This window comes from Eriocheir sinensis, chromosome 42, assembly GCF_024679095.1.
Source record: "Eriocheir sinensis breed Jianghai 21 chromosome 42, ASM2467909v1, whole genome shotgun sequence".
NCBI lineage: Eukaryota > Metazoa > Arthropoda > Malacostraca > Decapoda > Varunidae > Eriocheir > Eriocheir sinensis.
The window spans coordinates 13,585,639-13,608,689 of NC_066550.1; the positions used below are offsets into that span (position 1 = coordinate 13,585,639).

The 23,051-nt window shown below is 46.3% G+C and overlaps 1 protein-coding gene across 29 annotated transcripts in view; it reads left to right on the forward strand.

Moving 5' to 3' along the window:
• LOC127010089 (activating signal cointegrator 1 complex subunit 3-like) overlaps positions 1 to 22,868 on the forward strand; it is a 38,749-nt gene extending 15,881 nt beyond the window's left edge. The window contains exons 20-47 of one of the 29 annotated variants that reach the window (XR_007762854.1): positions 394 to 708; positions 945 to 1,089; positions 2,285 to 2,421; positions 3,267 to 3,440; positions 4,395 to 4,620; positions 4,993 to 5,134; positions 6,312 to 6,420; positions 7,312 to 7,480; positions 8,085 to 8,305; positions 8,625 to 8,759; positions 9,138 to 9,255; positions 10,761 to 11,027; positions 12,614 to 12,756; positions 13,133 to 13,270; positions 13,870 to 13,990; positions 14,517 to 14,649; positions 14,923 to 15,040; positions 15,916 to 16,047; positions 16,382 to 16,519; positions 17,831 to 18,052; positions 18,295 to 18,446; positions 18,639 to 18,841; positions 19,734 to 19,828; positions 19,991 to 20,159; positions 20,810 to 21,007; positions 21,256 to 22,155; positions 22,221 to 22,360; positions 22,493 to 22,868. Coding sequence is in view for 1 of the 29 variants with exons in the window: in XM_050883901.1 (XP_050739858.1) it covers positions 394 to 708; positions 945 to 1,089; positions 2,285 to 2,421; positions 3,267 to 3,440; positions 4,395 to 4,620; positions 4,993 to 5,134; positions 6,312 to 6,420; positions 7,312 to 7,480; positions 8,085 to 8,305; positions 8,625 to 8,759; positions 9,138 to 9,255; positions 10,761 to 11,027; positions 12,614 to 12,756; positions 13,133 to 13,270; positions 13,870 to 13,990; positions 14,517 to 14,649; positions 14,923 to 15,040; positions 15,916 to 16,047; positions 16,382 to 16,519; positions 17,831 to 18,052; positions 18,295 to 18,446; positions 18,639 to 18,841; positions 19,734 to 19,828; positions 19,991 to 20,159; positions 20,810 to 21,007; positions 21,256 to 21,428 (4,293 nt within the window). In the remaining 28 variants the exon portion in view is untranslated. Of the gene's footprint in view, positions 1 to 393; positions 709 to 944; positions 1,090 to 2,284; positions 2,422 to 3,266; positions 3,441 to 4,394; positions 4,621 to 4,992; positions 5,135 to 6,311; positions 6,421 to 7,311; positions 7,481 to 8,084; positions 8,306 to 8,624; positions 8,760 to 9,137; positions 9,256 to 10,760; positions 11,028 to 12,613; positions 12,757 to 13,132; positions 13,271 to 13,869; positions 13,991 to 14,516; positions 14,650 to 14,922; positions 15,041 to 15,915; positions 16,048 to 16,381; positions 16,520 to 17,830; positions 18,053 to 18,294; positions 18,447 to 18,638; positions 18,842 to 19,733; positions 19,829 to 19,990; positions 20,160 to 20,809; positions 21,008 to 21,255 lie in introns of all 29 variants that reach the window. The other 28 variants (XR_007762855.1, XR_007762864.1, XR_007762865.1 and 25 more) reach the window with 28 other exon arrangements.
• Positions 22,869 to 23,051: the final 183 nt, after the last annotated feature.

Sequence of the window (23,051 nt, forward strand, 5' to 3'; positions counted from 1 at the left end):
AAATGATAACCACATATGAAGGCAGTTATTTGGGTGATGGAAGCAGGCAGAGTAGGACAACCTTCTATCCTACACCTCAATCCTCTAAACACTCTTCAATCCTCCGCAGGGCACCACGCACAACTCGATTCTCCTTCCTCTTCAAACCCTGATTTATAAGTACATTTTCTTTTCTCTAACTTAATATCCTACACCTCAATCCTCTTTCCATCCACTCAACCCTCCACTAAACACTCTCCAATCCTCCGCAGGGCACCACACACAACTCGATTCTCCTTCCTTTGCCAACCCTGATTCATAAGTACAATTTCTTCTCTTTTCTCTAATATCCTACACCTCAATCCTCTCTCCATCCACTCAACCCTCCGCTAAACCCTCTCCAATCCTCCACAGGGCACTGAGATCTACGACTCCAAGCACGGGACGATGGTAGACTTGGGTATCCTGGATGTGTTGCAAATCTTCGGACGAGCGGGTCGGCCCCAGTTCGACAAGACCGGCCACGGAACGATCATCACAGCACACGACAAGCTGGCCCACTACCTCTCCCTCCTGACCAACCAGTACCCCATAGAGAGCTCCTTCATCAACCACCTAGCGGATAATCTCAATGCGGAGGTCGCGCTCGGAACGGTGACCAATATCGAGGAGGCGGTTGAGTGGATGAGCTACACCTACCTGTTTGTACGCATGCGGAAAAACCCACAGGTGAGACGCACACACACACACACACACACACACACACACTAAAAAAAATAATAAATAAAACATACATAGTTATTTTTTTTTCTCTTTTTCTTCATGTACAAAAAAAACATATCCTCCTTCTCCTCTTCTTCCTCCTTCTATACACCTCTTTCTCCTCCCTCTTCTTCTCCTCCTCCTCCTCCTTCTACACACTCTCCACCCGCCCCCACACACACCCTAACACACCCTCTCCTCAGGTCTACGGGCTCCAAATCAAGGACGCCCAGCATGACCCGACCCTGGAGGTGTACCGGAAGATGCTGCTCACCAAGGCATCGCGGGAGCTGGACAAGGCGAGGATGGTGCGCTTTGACGAGGCGACCGGGTACCTGCACATCACAGGTATGGGGTCCTCGGAGGTTTTCGTCATTGATGGTAGTGGTTTGTGAATTCCGTCCTTCCGTTTTTATATTCTATCTTGTGTCGTCTTGTCAATTATGATTCTCTTCTCTCTGTCTGGTGTTAGTGTACTCCATCCATCCGTTCTGACAATCTTTCTTCCGTCGTCCAGTCAACTATCCTTCTCTTCTCTCTGTCTGGTGTTAGTGTACTCCATCCATCCGTTCTGACAATCTTTCTTCCATCGTCCAGTCAACTATCCTTCTCTCTGTCTGGTGTTAGTGTATTCCATCCATCCGTTCTGACAATCTTTCTTCCATCGTCCAGTCAACTATCCTTCCCTTCTCTCTGTCTGGTGTTAGTGTATTCCATCCATCCGTTCTGACAATCTTTCTTCCGTCGTCCAGTCAACTATCCTTCTCTCTCTGTCTGGTGTTAGTGTATTCCATCCATCCGTTCTGACAATCTTTCTTCCGTCGTCCAGTCAACTATCCTTCTCTTCTCTCTGTCTGGTGTTAGTGTATTCCATCCATCCGTTCTGACAATCTTTCTTCCGTCGTCCAGTCAACTATCCTTCTCTTCTCTCTGTCTGGTGTTAGTGTATTCCATCCATCCGTTCTGACAATCTTTCTTCCGTCGTCCAGTCAACTATCCTTCTCTCTGTCTGGTGTTAGTGTACTCCATCCATCCGTTCTGACAATCTTTCTTCCGTCGTCCAGTCAACTATCCTTCTCTCTCTGTCTGGTGTTAGTGTATTCCATCCATCCGTTCTGACAATCTTTCTTCCGTCGTCTAGTCAACTATCCTTCTCTTCTCTCTGTCTGGTGTTAGTGTACTCCATCCATCCGTTCTTGCGTTCTTTCTCCCATCGTCCAGTCAACTATCCTTCTCTTATCTCTGTCTGGTGTTAGTGGACTCCATCCTTCCCTCCTTCCATCCTTTCCTCTATTTTCTATTCAACTATCCTTCTTTTTCTCCTTCTTCCTCCTTCAACAGTAGTTTTTCCAGTTTCTTTTCCATCGTTATTTAGAGTCCGCCCTTCATTGCTCTCTTCACTGTAAGAAAAAATATATCACGCTGCTTTCTGTTATTTGTATCGCTGAAATCATCGTCCGTTCAAGAGCTAGAGGAAGAACATGTCTATAAGTTATGTTTCTATCTCTCAGCCTCACCCCATTCTCCTCCTCCCTTCCGCCAGACATGGGCCGCGTCGCCTCCCAGTTCTACATCAAGTACGACACGATAGAGGTGTTCAATGAGTACCTGAAGGCGGTCATGAACGAGGCGGATATCCTGGCTGTCGTGTCCCAGAGCTCGGAGTTTACGCAGCTGAAGGTGAGAGACTATACTATTTTTATTTATTTATTTATTTATTTATATTTTTTTTCGCAATGCTCGTCTCCCCCTCCTTACTTCTCCTCTCCCATCCTCCTCTTTTTTCGCCTATTATTCTCCTTCTTCCGCCCCTTCATTAACCTTCGGCACATGTGATATAATGGAAAATATTAAACTTCTCGACAAATATATATATCGGACGTCATATTTCCCGTAGCTACGAAATCCACACGTTAAGATTAAACCAATTTGCTGTTTGTTTACGTTTGGTTATAACACTTAATTGAAATCTGCAGGGTGTAACTTTTCAGCCGTACACTTTTCAGCCGTACACTTTTCAGGCGTACACTTTTCAGCAGGCAACAAAGAGTGTAGAAAAAAAGCTTGCTAGAGAAAAAGCTTGCAAGAAAAAAAGCCTGCTGGGAAAAAAAAAAACTTATGATTATTTATTTCGTTAATTGTTTGTTTATGTATTGATTTATTTATCGGAGCCTCGTGAAGTGTGCCGATGTTTCTGATAATGAGGTTTTCTTCTTCTTCTTCCTTGTCTTTTTCCTCTCCATTCTTTTTCCCATCACCCTGTATTTCTTAACCCCATTTCCCCATTTCCTATCACCCTGTATTTCCTCATTTCCCCATTTCCCTTACTTCTATATTTCTCAACCCCATTTCTACATTTCCCATCACTTATATTTCCCCCATTTTCCTGTACTCCTTAATTAACCCCCATTTCCACATTTCCCAACACCCTTAACACCCCCATTCCTCCCCCTCCCATTTCCCCCCCATCATCCTCTATTCCCATATTCTCCCATCACCCGTCACCCATTTCCCCTCATCCCCAGGTGCGCGATGAGGAGATGAATGAGCTTGACGACCTCCACAACCAGTGCGAGGTGGCAGCAGCGGGCGGGGCGGAGAACGTCCACGGCAAGGTCAACATTCTCCTGCAAAGTCACATCTCCAGGATCAGGGTGGAGGGGTTCTCACTGGTCTCCGACGCTAACTATGTGACGGAGGTGAGTGTGTGTGTGTGTGTGTGTGTGTGTGTGTGTGTGTGTAGATGCTATGAACAAAAAGTGGCTGCTACAGTTCAATGAAGAAAAATGTAAAGTCCTGCACCTTGGGAGGGAAATCCAGCACACCAGTACCACATGGGAAACACTCCACTATCCACCACAGAGGCAGAGAAAGACCTGGGAGTGTATGTTACCAGGCTACCAGTGAAGGGATATCCAGCACACCAATACCACATGGGAAACACTCCACTATCCACCACAGAGGCAGAGAAAGACCTGGGAGTGTATGTTACCAGGCTACCAGTGAAGGGATATCCAGCACACCAATACCACATGGGAAACACTCCACTATCCACCACAGAGGCAGAGAAAGGCCTGGGAGTGTATGTTACCAGGCTACCAGTGAAGGGATATCCAGCACACCAGTACCACATGGGAAACACTCCACTATCCACCACAGAGGCAGAGAAAGACCTGGGAGTGTATGTTACCAGGCTACCAGTGAAGGGATATCCAGCACACCAATACCACATGGGAAACACTCCACTATCCACCACAGAGGCAGAGAAAGACCTGGGAGTGTATGTTACCAGGCTACCAGTGAAGGGATATCCAGCACACCAATACCACATGGGAAACACTCCACTATCCACCACAGAGGCAGAGAAAGACCTGGGAGTGTATGTTACCAGGCTACCAGTGAAGGGATATCCAGCACACCAATACCACATGGGAAACACTATCCACTATCCACCACAGAGGCAGAGAAAGACCTGGGAGTGTATGTTACCAGGCTACCAGTGAAGGCGAAATCCCTGACAATCGCAGCGGACAGGTTAAGGTTGCTAAATGGAGGACTTACTCTACATAGCCAGCATATATACACTAACACACACCCTTTCCATACACCCAAACACACTAACACACTCACACACACTTTCCCGCCCCCCACAGAACTCGGTCCGTATCACCCGGGCGCTCTTCGAGATCGTCCTTCACCGAGGCTGGCCGCTGATGGCCGGTCGCCTGCTCACCATGGCCAAGATGCTGGAGCTTCAGATGTGGCACTTTGAGTCTCCACTGCGCCAGTTCCACAGACTCACGCAGGAGGTGGTGGACAAGATAGAGGATCGGAGGCTTACCATTGAGAAGATCAGGGACATGGACCACAGGGAGATAGGTGAGAAGAGGAGGAGGAGGAGGAGAGGAGGAAGAGGACTGGTGATTTGCTATAGAGAAGATCAGGGATGGACCACAGGGAGATAGGTGAGAAGAGGAGGAGGAGGAGGAGGAGAGGAGGAAGAGGATTAGCGACAGACAGAGAGAGAGAGAGAGAGAGATAGGGCAACAGAAAGACAGATAAATAGAGAGAGAGAGAGAGAGAGAGAGAGAGAGAGAGAGAGAGAGAGAAATACACAAGCTCAGAGAGAGAAACAGAGATATAGAATTAAAGCAAAACAAACACACACACACATACTAACACACCCTCACCAACGCACCCCATACCATACCTAACCGCCTCCCCCGCTCCTCCCGCCCGACACCCCCATAGGCAAGATGCTGCGTCACGAGAGGATGGGCCACGAGGTCAAGGCGGCGGCGTGGCAGTTCCCGTTCCTCAACATGGAGGCGGTGACGCAGCCCATCACTCGCACGGTGCTCAGAGTTCGCCTCACCATCACGCCGGAGTTTACGTGAGTCACCCCTGCGATTGGGTTTGTTGACGTGGTTTTCTTTCTTTCGTATCATCACCCTGGAGTTCACGTGAGTCACCCCTGCGATTGGGTTTGTTGACGTGGTTTTCTTTCTTTCGTATCATCACGCTGGAGTTCACGTGAGTCACCCCTGCGATTGGGTTTGTTGACGTGGTTTTCTTTCTTTCTTTCGTATCATCACGCTGGAGTTCACGTGAGTCACCCCTGCGATTGGGTTTGTTGACGTGGTTTCTTTCTTCGTATCATCACGCTGGAGTTCACGTGAGTCACCCCTGCGATTGGGTTTGTTGACGTGGTTTTCTTTCTTTCGTATCATCACGCTGGAGTTCACGTGAGTCACCCCTGCGATTGGGTTTGTTGACGTGGTTTTCTTTCTTTCTTTCGTATCATCACGCCGGAGTTCATGTGAGTCACCCCTGCGATTGGGTTTGTTGACGTGGTTTTCTTTCTTTCTTTCGTATCATCACGCTGGAGTTCACGTGAGTCACCCCTGCGATTGGGTTTGTTGACGTGGTTTTCTTTCTTTCGTATCATCACGCTGGAGTTCACTTGAGTCACCCTGCGATTGGGTTTGTTGACGTGGTTTCTTTCTTCTTCGTATCATCACGCTGGAGTTCACGTGAGTCACCCCTGCGATTGGGTTTGTTGACGTGGTTTTCTTTCTTTCGTATCATCACCCTGGAGTTCACGTGAGTCACCCCTGCGATTGGGTTTGTTGACGTGGTTTTCTTTCTTTCGTATCATCACGCTGGAGTTCACGTGAGTCACCCCTGCGATTGGGTTTGTTGACGTGGTTTTCTTTCTTTCTTTCGTATCATCACGCTGGAGTTCACGTGAGTCACCCCTGCGATTGGGTTTGTTGACATGGTTTTCTTTCTTTCGTATCATCACGCTGGAGTTCACGTGAGTCACCCCTGCGATTGGGTTTGTTGACATGGTTTTCTTTGGTTTTATTTTCCTTTTTCTTTCATATTTTCTACATTTTTTATTTTATTTTTCCTTCCTCACTCTCTCTCCATCTATCTATCTATTTATCTATATATCATAATAATTGTACCACTAATTCTTGTTTATATATTACTTAATGAATCATGGGAACACAAGGAATCATTTTTAATCCACTTTTCTCCCTCTCCGTCGCTCCACACGCACTCAGGTGGAATGACAAGGTGCACGGAGGCCAGGAGAACTACTGGATCTGGGTGGAGGATCCGGACACCAACCACATGTACCACCACGAGCAGTTCACCCTCACCAAGAAACAGGTTCGTCGATAGGCGCGTAATATATATCAACGCATTTGTGATGATTGTGACTAAACCAAACTTTCCAACTGTTCCCTTCTCCTATAACTCCTTCCCCTTCTGTCTCTCTCCGGCACATGACCACAGATGTTGCGCCGACTAAACCAAACTTTCCAACTGTTCCCTTCTCCTATAATTCCTTCCCCTCCTGTCTCTCTCCGGCATATGACCACAGATGGTGCGCCAACTAAACCAAACTTTCCAACTGTTCCCTTCTCCTATAACTCCTTCCCCTTCTGTCTCTCTCCGGCATATGACCACAGATGTTGCGCCGACCAAACCAAACTTTCCAACTGTTCCCTTCTCCTATAATTCCTTCCCCTTCTGTCTCTTTCCGGCATATGACCACGGATGTTGCGCCGACTAAACCAAACTTTCCAACTGTTCCCTTCTCGTATAATTCCTTCCCCTTCTGTCTCTCTCTGGCATATGACCACAGATGTTGCGCCGACTAAACCAAACTTTCCAACTGTTCCCTTCTCGTATAATTCCTTCCCCTTCTGTCTCTCTCTGGCATATGACCACAGATGTTGCGCCGACCAAACCAAACTTTCCAACTGTTCCCTTCTCCTATAATTCCTTCCCCTTCTGTCTCTCTCCGGCGTATGACCACAGATGTTGCGCCGACTAAACCAAACTTTCCAACTGTTCCCTTCTCCTATGATTCCTTCCCCTTCTGTCTCTCTCCGGCATATGACCACAGATGTTGCGCCGACTAAACCAAACTTTCCAACTGTTCCCTTCTCCTATAATTCCTTCCCCTTCTGTCTCTCTCCGGCATATGACCACAGATGTTGCGCCGACCAAACCAAACATACTTCCACCCTCATACCTCCGTCGCCCCTTCCCCAGGTGGTGCGGCAGGTGGACACACAGCTGGTGTTCACGATCCCCATCTTCGAGCCCATGCCCACCCAGTACTACATCCGCGCCATCAGCGATCGATGGCTCAACTGTGAATCCACCTGTGTCGTCAACTTCAGGAACCTCATTCTGCCTGAGCGTCACCCCCCGCACACTGGTAAGGCCTCGGGGTGGGGTGTGGGGGGGATATAGGGGTCAGGGAGGAAGGGAGGGGAGGTGATTAGGGGGTTATTAGATGTGTAGTTTGCTTTATTTTGCATTTATTTTATTTATTTATTTTTTTTAGGATTTTTGTTGTTGTTTTTGTTGTTGGTTTGTTGTTTTTCTTTGTTTTCCTTGTCTTGTTTTGTCATTTTTTTTTTTTTTATTGTATTTTTCTCTTGTTTTGTTTTTCTTCTTTATTCATCATTGTTTTTCTTTTTGTTATTGGTCATTTTGTCCTTCCTTTCTTTCTTTCTTTCTTTCTTTCTTTCTTTCTTCCTTCCTTCCTGTCCTTCCCTCCTTCCTTCATTCCTTCCTTCCTTCCTTCCTTTCTTTCTTTCTTTCTTCCTTCCTTTCTTTTCACCATTGCTCATTTTCTTCCTTCCTTCCTATATTTCCTTCCTTCCTTCCTTCCTTCCTTCCTTCCCTCCCTCCCTTCTTTCTTCCTTCCTTTCATTCCATATTCCTATCTCCTCCCTTCTCACTCACTCATTCCCATTCCCTCCAATCCACCACCATCACCATACCCCCCCCCATAACACCCTCGTCCACCCCCACAGACCTGCTCGACCTGGACCCACTACCCGTGACCGCCCTCAACAACTCCACCCTGGAAATGCTCTACCCCTTCACGCACTTCAACCCCATCCAGACCCAGCTCTTCCACGCACTCTACCACACGGATCACAACGTCCTCCTCGGCGCCCCCACAGGCTCCGGGAAGACGATCGCCGCGGAGATTGCCATGTTTAGGGTCTTCCGAGAGTACCCCGAGTCTAAGGTTGGTCTGGGGGGGCTGGGCAGGGCTGGGGGGGGTGGGGGGTGGGGGGGGTTGTTTCCTTTGTTATGGTTTTGTGTTATTTGTTTTTTCAGTGTGTAGCTGGTCTGCTGTTGTTTGTTCTTCCTATGTGTCCTTTGTGTCCTCTCTCCCCTAATCTCCCTCCCTCTCTCCCCTAATCTCCCTCCCTCTCTCCACTGATCTCCCTACCTCCCTCTCCTCTTTCTCATCTCTCTCCCTCCCTTTCTCCTCTCCCTTCATCTCCTCCCCCCTTCCTCTCTCCCTTCTCTCCCTAATCTCCCTCCCTCTCTCCCTTCCCCAGGTGGTGTACATCGCCCCCATGAAGGCCTTGGTCAGGGAGCGCGTGGAGGATTGGCGGATCAGACTGCAGGAGAAGCTCAACAAGAAGGTGGTGGAGCTGACCGGCGATGTGACACCTGATATTAGGGCCATCCAGGTGTGTGTGTGTGTGTGTGTTTGGGGGGGGGTGTATTGAGGGCCATGTAGCAAGCATAGGGTCTGTACGTGAGGTCCTGGAGTGAGCATTTTAGCCTAGAGATGAAAAGAGAGAGAGAGAGAGAGAGAGAGTAGGTTGTGATATATATATGTGTGTGTGTGTGTGTTTGGGGGGTGTATTGAGGGCCATGTAGCAAGCATAGGGTCTGTACGTGAGGTCCTGGAGTGAGCATTTTAGCCTAGAGATGAAAAGAGAGAGAGAGAGTAGGTTGTGATATATATGTGTGTGTGTGTGTGTATAAAATTTGACTAATCTACTTCTGTTTCTTCTCCTCCTCCTCTTCCTTCTCCTCCTCCTCCTCCTCCTCCTCCTCCTCAGGCCGCTCACGTCATCGTCACCACCCCGGAGAAGTGGGACGGCATCTCTCGGTCCTGGCAGACTCGCAACTACGTCAAGCAGGTCGCCTTGATTGTGATTGACGAGATCCATTTGCTGGGTGAGTGTGTGCGAGGGAGAGATGATGATGATGATGATGATGGCTAGTTTCTCAATCCTTCTCTGTTTATTTTCCTTTCATTCTATTGAGTCCTATTTCCCTGTCTCTCCCTTCTTCTCTTCCCTTCTCTTCACTTCTAATAATTCTCTTTCTCTGTTTACTTTCCTGTCATTCTATCCAGTCCTGTTTATAACCTGTCTCTCCCTTCTTCACTTCTCTTCTCTTCTCTTCTAATAATTCTCTTTCTCTGTTTACTTTCCTGTCATTCTTTCCAGTCCTGTTTATAACCTGTCTCTCCCTTCTTTCCCCTTCTCTTCTCTTCACTTCTAATAATTCTCTTTCTCTGTTTACTTTCCTGTCATTCTATCCAGTCCTGTTTATAACCTGTCTCTCCCTTCTTCCCTTCCCTTCTCTTCACTTCTAATAATTTTCTTTCTCTGTTTACTTTCCTGTCATTCTATCCAGTCCTGTTTATAACCTGTCTCTCCCTTCTCTTCCCTTCCCTTCTAATAATTCTCTTTCTCTGTTTACTTTCCTGTCATTCTATCCAGTCCTGTTTATAACCTGTCTCTCCCTTCTTCCCTTCCCTTCTCTTCACTTCTAATAATTCTCTTTCTCTGTTTACTTTCCTGTCATTCTATCCAGTCCTGTTTATAACCTGTCTCTCCCTTCTCTTCACTTCTAATAATTCTCTTTCTCTGTTTACTTTCCTGTCATTCTATCCAGTCCTTTTTATAACCTGTCTCTCCCTTCTTCCCTTCCCTTCTCTTCTCTTCTAATAATTCTCTTTCTCTGTTTACTTTCCTGTCATTCTATCCAGTCCTGTTTATAACCTGTCTCTCCCTTCTTCCCTTCTCTTCTCTTCACTTCTAATAATTTTCTTTCTCTGTTTACTTTCCTGTCATTCTTTCCAGTCCTGTTTATAACCTGTCTCTCCCATCTTCCCTTCCCTTCCCTTCTCTTCTAATAATTCTCTTTCTCTGTTTACTTTCCTGTCATTCTTTCCAGTCCTGTTTATAACCTGTCTCTCCCATCTTCCCTTCCCTTCCCTTCTCTTCTAATAATTCTCTTTCTCTGTTTACTTTCCTGTCATTCTATCCAGTCCTGTTTATAACCTGTCTCTCCCTTCCCTTCCCTTCTCTTCTAATAATTCTCTTTCTCTGTTTACTTTTCTGTCATTCTTTCCAGTCCTGTTTATAACCTGTCTCTCCCATCTTCCCTTCTCTTCACTTCTAATAATTCTCTTTCTCTGTTTACTTTCCTGTCATTCTTTCCAGTCCTGTTTATAACCTGTCTCTCCCTTCTTTCCTCTTCACTTCTACTAGTTCTCTTTCTCTCTTTCGGCCACTCCAACATTTGTCGAACCAGTGGCAGTAGATTTTAATTTTTTTGAACTTTCTACTTTTGTTATAAAAGAAAAAAGAACCTAGCTATCCCTATCTCTGCCTAAAACCTCACCCAATATGTCCAACCCTAACCTACCTGTCCCCTTCTTACCCCTATAGGTGAGGACCGAGGGCCAGTTCTTGAGGTCATCGTGTCCAGAACCAACTTCATCTCGAGCCACACTGGCCAGACCCTCCGCATCATCGGCCTCTCCACGGCCCTGGCCAACTCCAAGGACCTGGCCAACTGGCTGGGCATCGGGCAGGTCGGCCTATACAACTTCCGGCCCTCGGTGCGCCCGGTGCCCCTGGAGGTCCACATCTCAGGGTTCCCAGGCAAACACTACTGCCCGAGGATGGCCACCATGAACAAGCCAACATTCCAGGGTGAGAAGGAAGGGAGGGAGGGACTTTTAAGGGTAAGGGAGGAGGAGGAAGGGAGAGAGACTTGTTATATAGGGTGAGAAGGGAGAGAGACTTGTTTTATAGGGTGAGAAGGGAGAGAGAGAAGTAGTTTTAAGGGTAAGGGAGGAGGAGGAAGGGAGAGAGACTGTTGTTGTATAGGGTGAGAGATTGTTGTTTTATAAGGTGAGAAGGGAGAGAGAGAAGTACTTTTAAGGGTAAGGGAGGAGGAGGAAGGGAGAGAGACTTGTTTTATAGGGTGAGAAGGGAGAGAGACTTGTTTTATAGGGTGAGAAGGGAGAGAGACTTGTTTTATAGGGTGAGAAGGGAGAGAGACTTGTTTTATAGGGTGAGAAGGGAGAGAGAGAAGTACTTTTAAGGGTAAGGGAGGAGGAGGAAGGGAGAGAGACTGTTGTTTTATAGGGTGAGAAGGGAGAGACACTGTTGTTTTATAAGGTGAGAAGGGAGAGAGAGAAGTACTTTTAAGGGTAAGGGAGGAGGAGGAAGGGAGAGAGACTTGTTTTATAGTGTTAGAGATTGTTGTTTTTTAAGATGATAATGGATAGAGACTTGTTTTATAGGGTGAGAAGGGAGAGAGACTTGTTTTATAGGGTGAGAAGGGAGAGAGACTTGTTTTATATGGTGAGAAGGAGAGAGAGAAGTACTTTAAGGGTAAGGGAGGAGGAGGAAGGAGAGACTGTTGTTGTATAGGGTGAGAGAGTGTTGTTTTATAAGATGAGAAGGGAGAGAGAGAAGTACTTTTAAGGGTAAGGGAGGAGGAGGAAGGGAGAGAGACTGTTGTTTTATAGGGTGAGAGATTGTTGTTTTATAAGATGAGAAGGGAGAGAGACTTGTTTTATAGGGTGAGAAGGGAGAGAGACTTGTTTTATAGGGTGAGAAGGGAGAGAGACTTGTTTTATAGGGTGAGAAGGGAGAGAGAGAAGTACTTTTAAGGGTAAGGGAGGAGGAGGAAGGGAGAGAGACTGTTGTTGTATAGGGTGAGAGATTGTTGTTTTATAAGATGAGAAGGGAGAGAGAGAAGTACTTTTAAGGGTAAGGGAGGAGGAGGAAGGGAGAGAGACTGTTGTTTTATAGGGTGAGAGATTGTTGTTTTATAAGATGAGAAGGGAGAGAGAGAAGTACTTTTAAGGATAAGGGAGGAGGAGGAAGGGAGAGACACTTGTTTTATAGGGTGAGAAGGGAGAGAGAGGGACAAGTGGGCATTTCAAGGAGAGAAGGGAGGGAGGAATGTACTTTTAAGGGCAAGGGAGGAGGAGGAAGGGAGAGAGACTTGTTTTATAGGGTGAGAAGGGAGAGAGAGGGACAAGTGGGCATTCCAAGGAGAGAAGGGAGGGAGGAATGTACTTTTAAGGGTAAGGAAGGAGTGTTCTTTTATAGGGTGACAAAGGAGAGAGAGCGAGAGAGAGACATTCGTTCTTTGTAAGCTGAGTAGGGAGAGCGAGTCCTTCTTCTTCATGAAATAAGAAATAAATAATGAAATGACTGACTAACGAACTTATTGAATAACTAACCTCTATTCCTCTAATGTAACCCTTCCGTCCCTCCTTCAGCCATCAAGCAGTACTCCCCCGACAAGCCAGTGCTGGTGTTCGTGTCCTCGCGCCGACAGACCCGCCTCACCGCGATGGACCTCATGGGCTTTGTGGTGGTGGAGGCGAACCCCAAACAGTGGCTCAAGCTGCCTGAGTATGAGGTGAGTGTGTGTGCCGAGTGTGAGGTTTGGTGAGGAGGTTAGGTTGTTTCTTGACCCTGTTTCTCATCTAATTGTTTTCTCCTTCTACCTTCCTCCTTGCTTCTCCTCACATCAATTATCCTGCCTCCCTGATGCCACCCTCTTTCCATTTTCTCTTTTTCTTCCTTTCCTTCCTCTCCTTGTCTCCTTACCATTCTTCCCGTCCTCTCTTTTCCCTTCTCTTTGCTTCATTTCCTTCACTCTCATATCCTTCCCTTCCTTTTTCTTCCTACACTCTCCTTCCCTCCCTTTCTTCTCTCTTTTTCCTCTCCTTCCCTTTCCTATCATCTCCATTCCTCCACCTCTCACCTCCTCCTCCTCCTCCTCGCCCGTACAGATGGAGCAGATCATAAGCCGCGTAAAGGATGACAACCTCCGTCTCTGCCTGTCGTTTGGGGTTGGCCTGCACCACGCTGGCCTGGTTGAGAGGGACAGGAGGGTGGTGGAGGAGCTCTTTGTCAACCAGAAAATACAGGTGAGTGGCTTGGGCGTACCTGTATGTGTGTGTGTGTGTGTGTGTGTGTGTGTGTGTTTGTGTTTATTGTTTTACGGAGATGGAGAGAACTGTATATGTTTGTGTTTTGTGTGTTTTTTATGAAATTTGACAAACTTTTAATTGGTCCTGCTTGTGTTTGTGTGTGTGTGTGTGTGTTTACCTAGTGTGTGTGTGTGTGTGTGTGTGATTCATGTTTGTATTGCTCTGCTTCCATGTCCATATAACCTCACCTTCTTTTCTGACCTCACTGTTTTTGTTTTGTTTTTACAGTAGAGGAAACAGTTCAGGGCAAAAAAAAAAAAAAAAAAAAAAAAAAAAGCCTGCTCCTCACTGCTCCTACAAAAATGTCGAGAGGAGTGGCCGAGAGATAGCCAATATTCCCTTAAACCTCACCTTCTCTTCCTTTTTCTAACCACCTTCTCCATCTAATTCATCAACCAGAGAATACAGATGTGGGAGAGAGGAGAGTGTACAAATCTACCACATATAAACAACATAGACCGCATCTGTTTATTTCTGTTATTATAAGTTATTTTGCTGTGATTTTCTTTGTTATATTAATAGTCTCCCTCCCCCAGGTCCTCATCACCACCGCCACCCTCGCCTGGGGGGTCAACTTTCCGGCGCACTTGGTGGTCGTGAAGGGAACAGAATACTATGACGGGAAGACCAGGAGATATGTGGACTTCCCGATCACAGGTAAAGTGGAGGAGGAGAAACTAGTGAGAAGGTGGAGATCTTGGTGGATGACATGGAGGAGAAATTGACAATGGAGGTGAAGGAGGAGAGGGGAATTGGTGGAGGAGGTGGAAGAAAAACAGTGGAAAGTGGAAGAGTTGAAGAAGAAAAATAAGAAGAGGAGGAGGAGGAGGAGGTGAAGGAGAAAGGAATTGGTGGAGGAGGAGGAGGAGGAGGAGGTGGAAGAAAAACATGAAAGTGGAAGAGTTGAAGGAGAAAGAAATTGGTGGAGGAGGTGGAAGAAAAACATATAGAAGTGGAAGAGTTGAGAAAAACAAGAAAAGGAGGAAATGAATGGAAAAATAGATAGCAGGTTAAGGAGATGAAAAAGAGAAAAATATGGATAGTTTTATCGATAAAAAGAAGAAAAAAGACTCAAATTTCTTGTATACCCAAAATGAAACCCACAAACACACATCCTCCCAGTCTCTCCCCCTCACCCTCTCACCCCTTCCCTCTCACCCATATATCCCCCCTTCCCCCCCAGACGTGCTGCAGATGATGGGGCGTGCGGGGCGTCCTCAGTTCGACAACGAGGGCGTGGCCGTCATCCTCGTCCACGACCAGAAAAAACACTTCTACAAAAAGTTCCTGTACGAGCCCTTCCCTGTGGAGTCCAGGTGAGGAGGAGGAGTATTACAGGGAAGACAGAGGAGATTGAGGAAGATAGCATATGAAGAGGAGGAGGAGGAGGAGGAGGAGGAAGGATCAGTCAGTAGTTGTGATAGGAAAGAATTAAAGGGGAGAGAGAAATGGAACAGACACACAGAGAGAGACAGAGAAAGAAAGAGCTCTGTAAACAAATCACCCCTTGATCTATTTCCTTTACTATGAGATAAATGATAAATAAATAAATAACCAGCCTCCCCCTCCCCCTTCCCCCCTCCCTATAGCCTTCAGGGAGTGCTGCCAGACCACCTGAACGCAGAGATCGTGGCGGGCACCATCACCACCAAGCAGGAGGCCCTCGACTACCTCACCTGGACCTACTTCTTCAGGAGGCTGCTGCAGGTGAGAGAGAGAGAGAGAGAGAGGGGGGGGGGATTAAGTGAGAGAGAGAGAGAGAGAGAGAGAGAGAGAGAGAGAGAGAGAGAGAGAGAGAGAGAGAGAGAGAGAGAGAGAGAGAGAGAGAGAGAGAGAGAGAGAGAGAGAGAGAGAGAGAGAGAGAGAGAGAGAGAGAGAGAGAGAGAGAGAGAGAGAGAGAGAGAGAGAGAGAGAGAGAGAGAGAGAAAAACAAAAGTGAGTGACAGAGCAAGGAAAAGAGAGCAAGAGAGAGAGACAGAAAGCAAGCAAGAGAGAGAGAGAGAGAGAGAGAGTAAGGAAGAAAGAGAAAGAGAGCAAGCATGTGAGAGAGAGAAAATGAGAGAGAAAGCGAGAAAGAGTAACTAAGAGAGAGAGAGAGAGAGAGAGAGAGAAAGAGAGAGAGAATGCAATCTTCCAATCACATATCCATTGTCTATATTTCCTTTTTCCTCCATTATTCTATTTCTTCTATTCCCCTTTTTTCTCCTTCCTTATTAATCCTCTCTCCTCCTCCTCCATTCCTCTCTGTCTCTCTCCTTCTGTCTCTTCTTCATTTCCTCTGTTCCCTTTTCTTTCCTCCCTTATTAACCCTTTCCTCTCTCTCTTCCTCCATTCCACCCATTCTCTCCGTCTCTTCTCTTTTCTCTCTCTCTCTTCTTCATTCCTTCTATTCCCCTTTTTCTGTTTTCTTCTTTTTATATAATTCATTTGATAATCTTACCTTTTCCTCATTCCTTCTCATTCTCTCTGTTTTCTTTCTCCAATCCTCATTCATATATTCCTCCGCCTCTATCTCTGATCTTACACTATTCTCTCTCTATCCCTCCTCCTCCTCCTCTAACCTCTCCTCTCCTCCCCCGCAGAACCCCTCCTACTATGGGCTTGAGCTGGAGGAGGAGGCAAAACCGGATGAGGCCATCAACCACTTGCTGTCATCCACCGTGGACCGCGCGCTGGCCACACTGGCGGAAGCAAACTGTGTGGGCGTTGGCGAGGTGCGTGGTAGTAGTAGTAGTAGTAGTAGTGGTAGTAGTTTTTGTAGTAGTATTAGTTGAGATAGGAAGAAAGGAAAGAAGAGGAGAGAAATGTAGATAGCATTGAAGAGAGGAGGAGGAGGAGGAGGAGGAGGAGAGAAGGAATTTGGAGCATTAAAGAGAGAGAGAAAGAAAAAGGAGGAGGAGGAGAAAGAAGGAGCTGGGAGAAGAGGAGATAAAAGAGGAGGAGGAGGAGGAGAGAGAGAGGAAGCAAAATGAGAAGGAAAGAAAACAAAACAAACCAAAAAAAAACATCCTCAGCATCTCATCTCATCCCCCCTTCCCCCTCTCCCAGGACGGCCGCAGCATCGAAGCCACACCCCTAGGCCGCATCTCCTCCTTCTACTACATCTCACACAAGACCATCCAGCTGTTCCACGAGAAGCTCAAGCCGGACATGACCCTGGAGGCCCTGATGGAGCTTATGACGGAGGTGGGTTGGGCCTCCCGGCATTACCCCTTTCCCTGTTGTCTGTGCGTCCCTGTTCTCTTCCCTCGTAACCCTTCGTCCCCTCTCTCCCTTCCTTCCTACCTATGTGATGTCTCTGTGTTCTTCCTATGCTTGTTTTCGTTCCACATAACCCCTTCCTCTGTTGTCTGTGCGTTCCTGTTCTCTTCCCTCGTAACCCTTCGTCCCCTCCCTTCTTTCCTTCCTATGTGATGTCTCTGTGTTCTTCCTATGCTTGTTTTCGTTCCACATAACCCCTTTCCCTGTTGTCTGTGCTGTTCCTGTTCTCTTCCCTCGTAACCCTTCGTCCCCTCCCTTCCCTTCCTTCCTACCTATGTGATGTCTCTGTGTTCTTCCTATGCTTGTTTTCGTTCCACATAACCCCTTCCTCTGTTGTCTGTGCGTTCCTGTTCTCTTCCCTCGTAACCCTTCGTCCCCTCTCTCCCTTCCTTCCTACCTGTGTGATGTCTCTGTGTTCTTCCTATGCTTGTTTTCGTTCCACATAACCCTTTCCTCTGTTGTCTGTGCGTTCCTGTTCTCTTCCCTCGTAACCCTTCGTCCCCTCCCTTCCTTCCTTCCTACCTGTGTGATGTCTCTGTGTTCTTCCTATTCTTTCGTTTCCTTCTACATGTTTTAGCCTCCTTTCTATCTACTCATTTCGTTGCTTTTAATATCTTTCACCTCCTCCATTATGTCTCTGTCTTATAACTGTCTTCCTCCTCTGCTCTTTTTCCTCTCCATGCCATCCTTCTGTCTCTTTCTAATCCCTTCTGTCTTCTCTGTCTGTCTGTTCTCATTTTCCTTTATTTTTTTTTTTTATCCTCCTTCCCTTCCTGCGTACATCCTTCTGTCTTTTCCTAATCCCTGCTTCTCCTTTTCTCTCTCTGTTCTCTTTCTCCTTTATTTTGTTATCCTCCTTCCCTTTCTGCTTATTTCATTCTTCTAATATCCTTGATTCCTCTGTTTTCTTTCCTGCCTATTCCATTCCTCTTCTTTTTTTTCTAATGTCTTTCTCTCCTCTTCTCTTATCCTCATTTCTTCCTCTTCTCTCCTCCTCTTTTCATCTTTTCTTCTCCCAATCTCTTCTTTTCCTCCTCCTCCTCCTCCTCCTCCTTTTTTCCTAATCTCTTTCTCTCCTCATTTCTTCCTCTTCTCTCCTCCTCTTTTCATCTTTTATTCTTCAAATCTCTTCTTTTCCTCCTCCTCCTCCTCCTCCTTTTTTCCTAATCTCTTTCTCTCCTCAATTCTTCCTCTTCTCTACTCCTCTCCTAATCTCCTATCTCCTCCTCCTCTCAGGCCCACGAGTACTCCGAGCTTCCAGTCCGCCACAATGAGGACCTTCTCAACGGTGACCTGGCCAAGTCGTGCCCACTGGAGGTCAGTCAGTACACGCTGGACTCCCCGCACACCAAAACCTTCCTCCTCCTCCAGGCGCACCTCTCCCGCCTCCCCCTGCCCTGCGTCGACTACCTCACGGATACCAAGTCTGTCCTGGACCAGTCGATTAGGATACTGCAGGTGGGTGGTTAGGTTAGATTTGGTGTGTGTTTGGCAGTTAATATTTTTTCTTCATATATGGCAATGGTAATATCCTTTGTCATGGGGTGCGTAATATTTTTAAACGTGTTAGTACTGGGAGTGGCAATACTTTTGAGGGGAGATTAATACACTAAATATTTTCTTTTATACACACAAACACACACACACACACACACACACACACACACACACACACACTCCCCTTCCCTTCTCCCCCATAGGCCATGCTGGATATGTGTGGGTGTGCTGGGTGGCTGGCAGCGGCCCTCCAAGTCCAGATGGTGATGCAGATGGTGACGCAGGCCAGATGGCACACCGACGCACCCTTCCTCACCCTGCCGCACATCACCCACGACTCCCTGGACGCCTTCAGGTAGGGTGCGCTGGGTAGGGTGATTTATTTATTTTTACGATGATTTATTTATTTATTTTTGTTATTTCTATTTCTTTTTGCCTGTCTGTCACTGTCTTTTTATTTCCTCAAACATCTTTCTTTTTCTTTCTCTCTCTCTGTGTTTGTCCTCCTCCCTAACCTCCTCCTCCTCCTCCTCCTCCTCCCCCACAGGAACCACCCCACACTCCCCCACCTGATGGAAGCCGTGAGGGGTGACAGGTATGAGGTGCTTGCGGCTCCTCTGCGGAACTACCTGGAGGAGGGGCAGGTGGAGGCCGTCCATCGCACCCTGCAGCATCTCCCCCGCGTGGCTGTGAGCGTGTATGTGCGCGGGAGGAGGGGACACGCACATGTGAACGTTAATGTAGCCTTGGGTGAGTGTGTGTGTGTGTGTGTGTGTGTGTGTGTGTGTGTGTAGAATAGTAGTAGTGGTAATAGTAGTAGTAGTAGTAGTAGTAGTATAGCATAAATCAGCCAAGAATGACCTCACTTTATTGTATAGAAAGTCTCGTTAGTAAGGAAGCATATATGAATTTTCTGAGTCAAGACCTAAAGTAACTGTTTGGGGTTTTGTTAGGTTATGTTAGGTTAAGTTTAGGGTATCTTCAAACACATGATAGCCAGCAACATATAGCATAAATCAACAAAGAATGACCTCACTTTGTTGTATAGAAAGTCTCATTAGTAAGGAAGCATATATGAATTTTCTGAGTCAAGACCTAAAGTAACTGTTTGGGGTTTTGTTAGGTTATGTTAGGTTAAGTTTAGGGTATCTTCAAACACATGATAGCTGGCAACATATAGCATAAATCAACAAAGAATGACCTCGCTTTGTTGTATAGAAAGTCTCGTTAGTAAGGAAGCATATATGAATTTTCTGAGTCAAGACCTGTAGTAACTGTTTGGGGTTTTGTTAGGTTATGTTAGGTTAAGTTTAGGGTATCTTCAAACACATGATAGCCAGCAACATATAGCATAAATCAACAAAGAATGACCTCACTTTGTTGTATAGAAAGTCTCATTAGTAAGGAAGCATATATGAATTTTCTGAGTCAAGACCTGTAGTAACTGTTTGGGGTTTTGTTAGGTTATGTTAGGTTAAGTTTAGGGTATCTTCAAACACATGATAGCCAGCACCTTATGGCATAAATCAACAAAGAATGACCTCACTTTGTTGTATAGAAAGTCTCATTAGTAAGGAAACACATATGAATCAACTGCGTACTCAAATATAATGACTTTTTTGTTTGTTTATTTCTATCGCAGGAGGAGGCCGAGGAGACAGTGGCGCCAGTACAGAGGTGGAGGTGGAGGCAGGGCAAGAATACACCCTGGCGGTCACCCTAACACGTCTCAACAGGGTGAGTATTAGCGGTCCTCCCTGTCACCCTAATCATTCATTCATTCATTTATTTACCCTTTCCTCCCTTCTCTTCATCCTCCTCCTCATCTTTCTCCTCATTCTGTTCCTTTTCATATCCCTCTTCCTCCACACTCACCTTACTTATTGACCTCCCCTCCAGGCGCATGACCTCAGGGTTCACACGCAGAAGTTCCCCAAGCCCAAGGACGAGGGTTGGTTCCTGGTGCTGGGCGAGGCGGAGAGTGGTGACCTGGTTGCCCTGCGGCGTGTGTCGGGTGTGAGGGGCCGCTCAACGTACCAGCTCTCCTTCAAGACACCGACTAACACAGGTATGGACTTCTGATGCACCTTATAATTTCTACCTTCTCTCTTTCTTCTTAATTTTCTTAGCCTCTTCCTTCCCTTCTCTAAGCCAACTTTCCCATCCCTTCCCCCATTCCCTTCATTCCTCCTGCTCCTTCTGTTTCTTACCCTTCCTTTTCTACCTCTTCCCTTCTTTTCCTATCATGTTCATTCTTATCCCTTCCCTTTCATTCCTCCTGTCCCTTCCTTCCCTACCCTTCCTATCCCTTCCCTTTCCCTCTCTTCACTAACCTAACCTTACCCCTGCATCCATGACCTAACCCAACCCTTCCTTTTCTACCTCTTCCCTTCTTTTCCCATCATGTTCCTTCTTATCCCTTCCCTTTCATTCCTCCTGTCCCTTCCTTCCCTACCCTTCCTATCCCTTCCCTTTCCCTCTCTTCACTAACCTAACCTTACCCTCGCATCCCTGACCTAACCCAACCCTTCCTTTTCTACCTCTTCCCTTCTTTTTCTATCATGTTCATTCTTATCCCTTCCCTTTCATTCCTCCTGTCCCTTCCTTCCCTACCCTTCCTATCCCTTCCCTTTCCCTCTCTTCACTAACCTAACCTTACCCCTGCATCCCTGACCTAACCCAACCCAACCAAACCTGACCTGATCTTTGCTTTGCCAGGTCGTTCTGTGCTGACCCTCTACCTGATGTCCGATGGCTACCTGTTCCTGGACCAGCAGTATGACATCCCCCTCAGGGTCGTGCCAGCAACTCGGAACCACGAGGAAGAGGAGTGGATGAAGGAGGAGGAGGAGGAGGAGGAGAAGAAGAAGGGAGAAGAGGAGGAGAGTAATAAGAAGTGGCTCCCTCCCCCACCAGGTAAATAGATGTTGTTGTTGTTATTGTTATTGTTTTTTTTTGTGGTAATGGAGGAAGGGAGGGAAGGGAAATGAGAAAAAGGGTAAGAAAGGAATAGAGAAGATAGTTATTTTAAGTTAGTAGTAGTAGTAGTAGTAGTAGTAGTAGTAGAAGTAGTATAGCTTTCTGACTGTGTACTCATCTCATTACTACTACTACTACTACTACTACTACTACTACTACTACCACTACCATTTTCTCTCCCCCAGACATGCTTCCAGTAATGAAATCCTGCTTTTCGGACAACAAGAAGAAGGAAGAAGAGAAGGAAGAGGAGGAGGAGGAGGAGGAGGCGGAGGTGGCAAGGTCCCCGTCTCAAGCCTGGGGAAGCCGAGAGCAGAGGCAGAGAGGAGGAGGAGGAGGAAGGAGGAGGAATAGATAAGGGGATGATGATAGAGATAGATGGAGAGAGAAAGAGATTGTTTGTTGTTTTCTCTCTCTCTCTCTCTCTCTCTCTCTCTCTCTCGTTGTGGCTTTTTTTGTTTGTTTTTTCCTCATTTAATTTCTTCGCTACGAGAGAAAAATTCCAGAAAAGTCCTTAGCATTTTTTTTTTTTACTTTTTTTTACTTTTTTTTTTTCATGTATAAGTTTCTTCGTCATCGTAAATTCTTGTCATTTATTTGAATTTTCTTTATTATTATTATTATTGTCAAGCTGCTTATTCATTCCCTTGTCTGATCTTTTCTTCCTTCAAGTGCAACGGCTGAAACTTCTTTATCATCAAATCTTTAGTTATTTATGTATTTCCTTTTCTCTCGGTAACCAGAAATGTCCATATCTAATCTCTTTGTTTTTCGTATATTAATTCCTTTAAGTATAATGGCAGAAACTTCCTTATTAGCTTCAAATCTCCTGTTATTGCTTCTTGGTGATGAATTTAGATTATGTTATGGTGATGGTGTATAGTGGTGAGGGTGTGTGAATGGACTGGTGTTGGTGTGTGAGGAAGACTAACTGAGATGGTGGTGTGTGTGTGTGTGTGTGTGGTGAATTTAGATGGTGTTTAGTGGTGAGGGTGTGTGAGGAAGACTAACTGAGGAGGTGGTGTGTGTGGTGAATTTAGATGGTGTTTAGTGGTGAGGGTGTGTGAGGAAGACTAACTGAGGAGGTGTGTGTGTGTTGTGAATTTAGATGGTGTTTAGTGGTGAGGGTGTGTGAGGAAGACTAACTGAGGAGGTGGTGTGTGTGGTGAATTTAGATGGTGTTTAGTGGTGAGGGTGTGTGAGGAAGACTAACTGAGGAGGAGCTGGTGTGTGTGGTGAATTTAGATGGTGTTTAGTGGTGAGGGTGTGTGAGGAAGACTAACTGAGGAGGTGGTGGTGTGTGTGGTGAATTTAGATGGTGTTTAGTGGTGAGGGTGTGTGAGGAAGACTAACTGAGGAGATGGTGTGTGTGTGATGAATTTAGATGGTGTTTAGTGGTGAGGGTGTGTGAGGAAGACTGAGGAGGTGGTGTGTGTGTGTGGTGAATTTAGATGGCGTTGTGGTCTTTCCTTCTTCACATCACAAGTATCTTTATCATCAAATTGTTACTCATGATTTTCTGTCCCTTCCCGTTCTTCTTCTTTCTTGTTTTCCTTATTTAAATTATCTCGCAGCGACAGGATATTGTTTTCGGTTAAGTTGAAGTTGTCATGTCTATTTTGATTCTACTGCTGAGAGATAAACGACAAGCCAATATTTATAACAAGGATATATTACTGAGGGTTGAATTATAAGACATTTCGCTGCCCAAGAACACATATTTGACAAGGCCTTCGTAGGATTTGTGGGCATTTCCAGGAGTAGTTTTATGACCCTGGTGGTAGTGTGACCCTTCCTCTGTACCGTGAACCTAAAAGAACACATTTGGCAAGGCTTTCATAGGAGTTGTGGGCATTTCCAGGAGTAGTTTTATGACCCTGGTGGTAGTGACCCTTCCTCTGTACCGTGAACCTAAAAGAACACATTTGGCAAGGCTTTCATAGGAGTTGTGGGCATTTCCAGGAGTGGTTTTATGACCCTG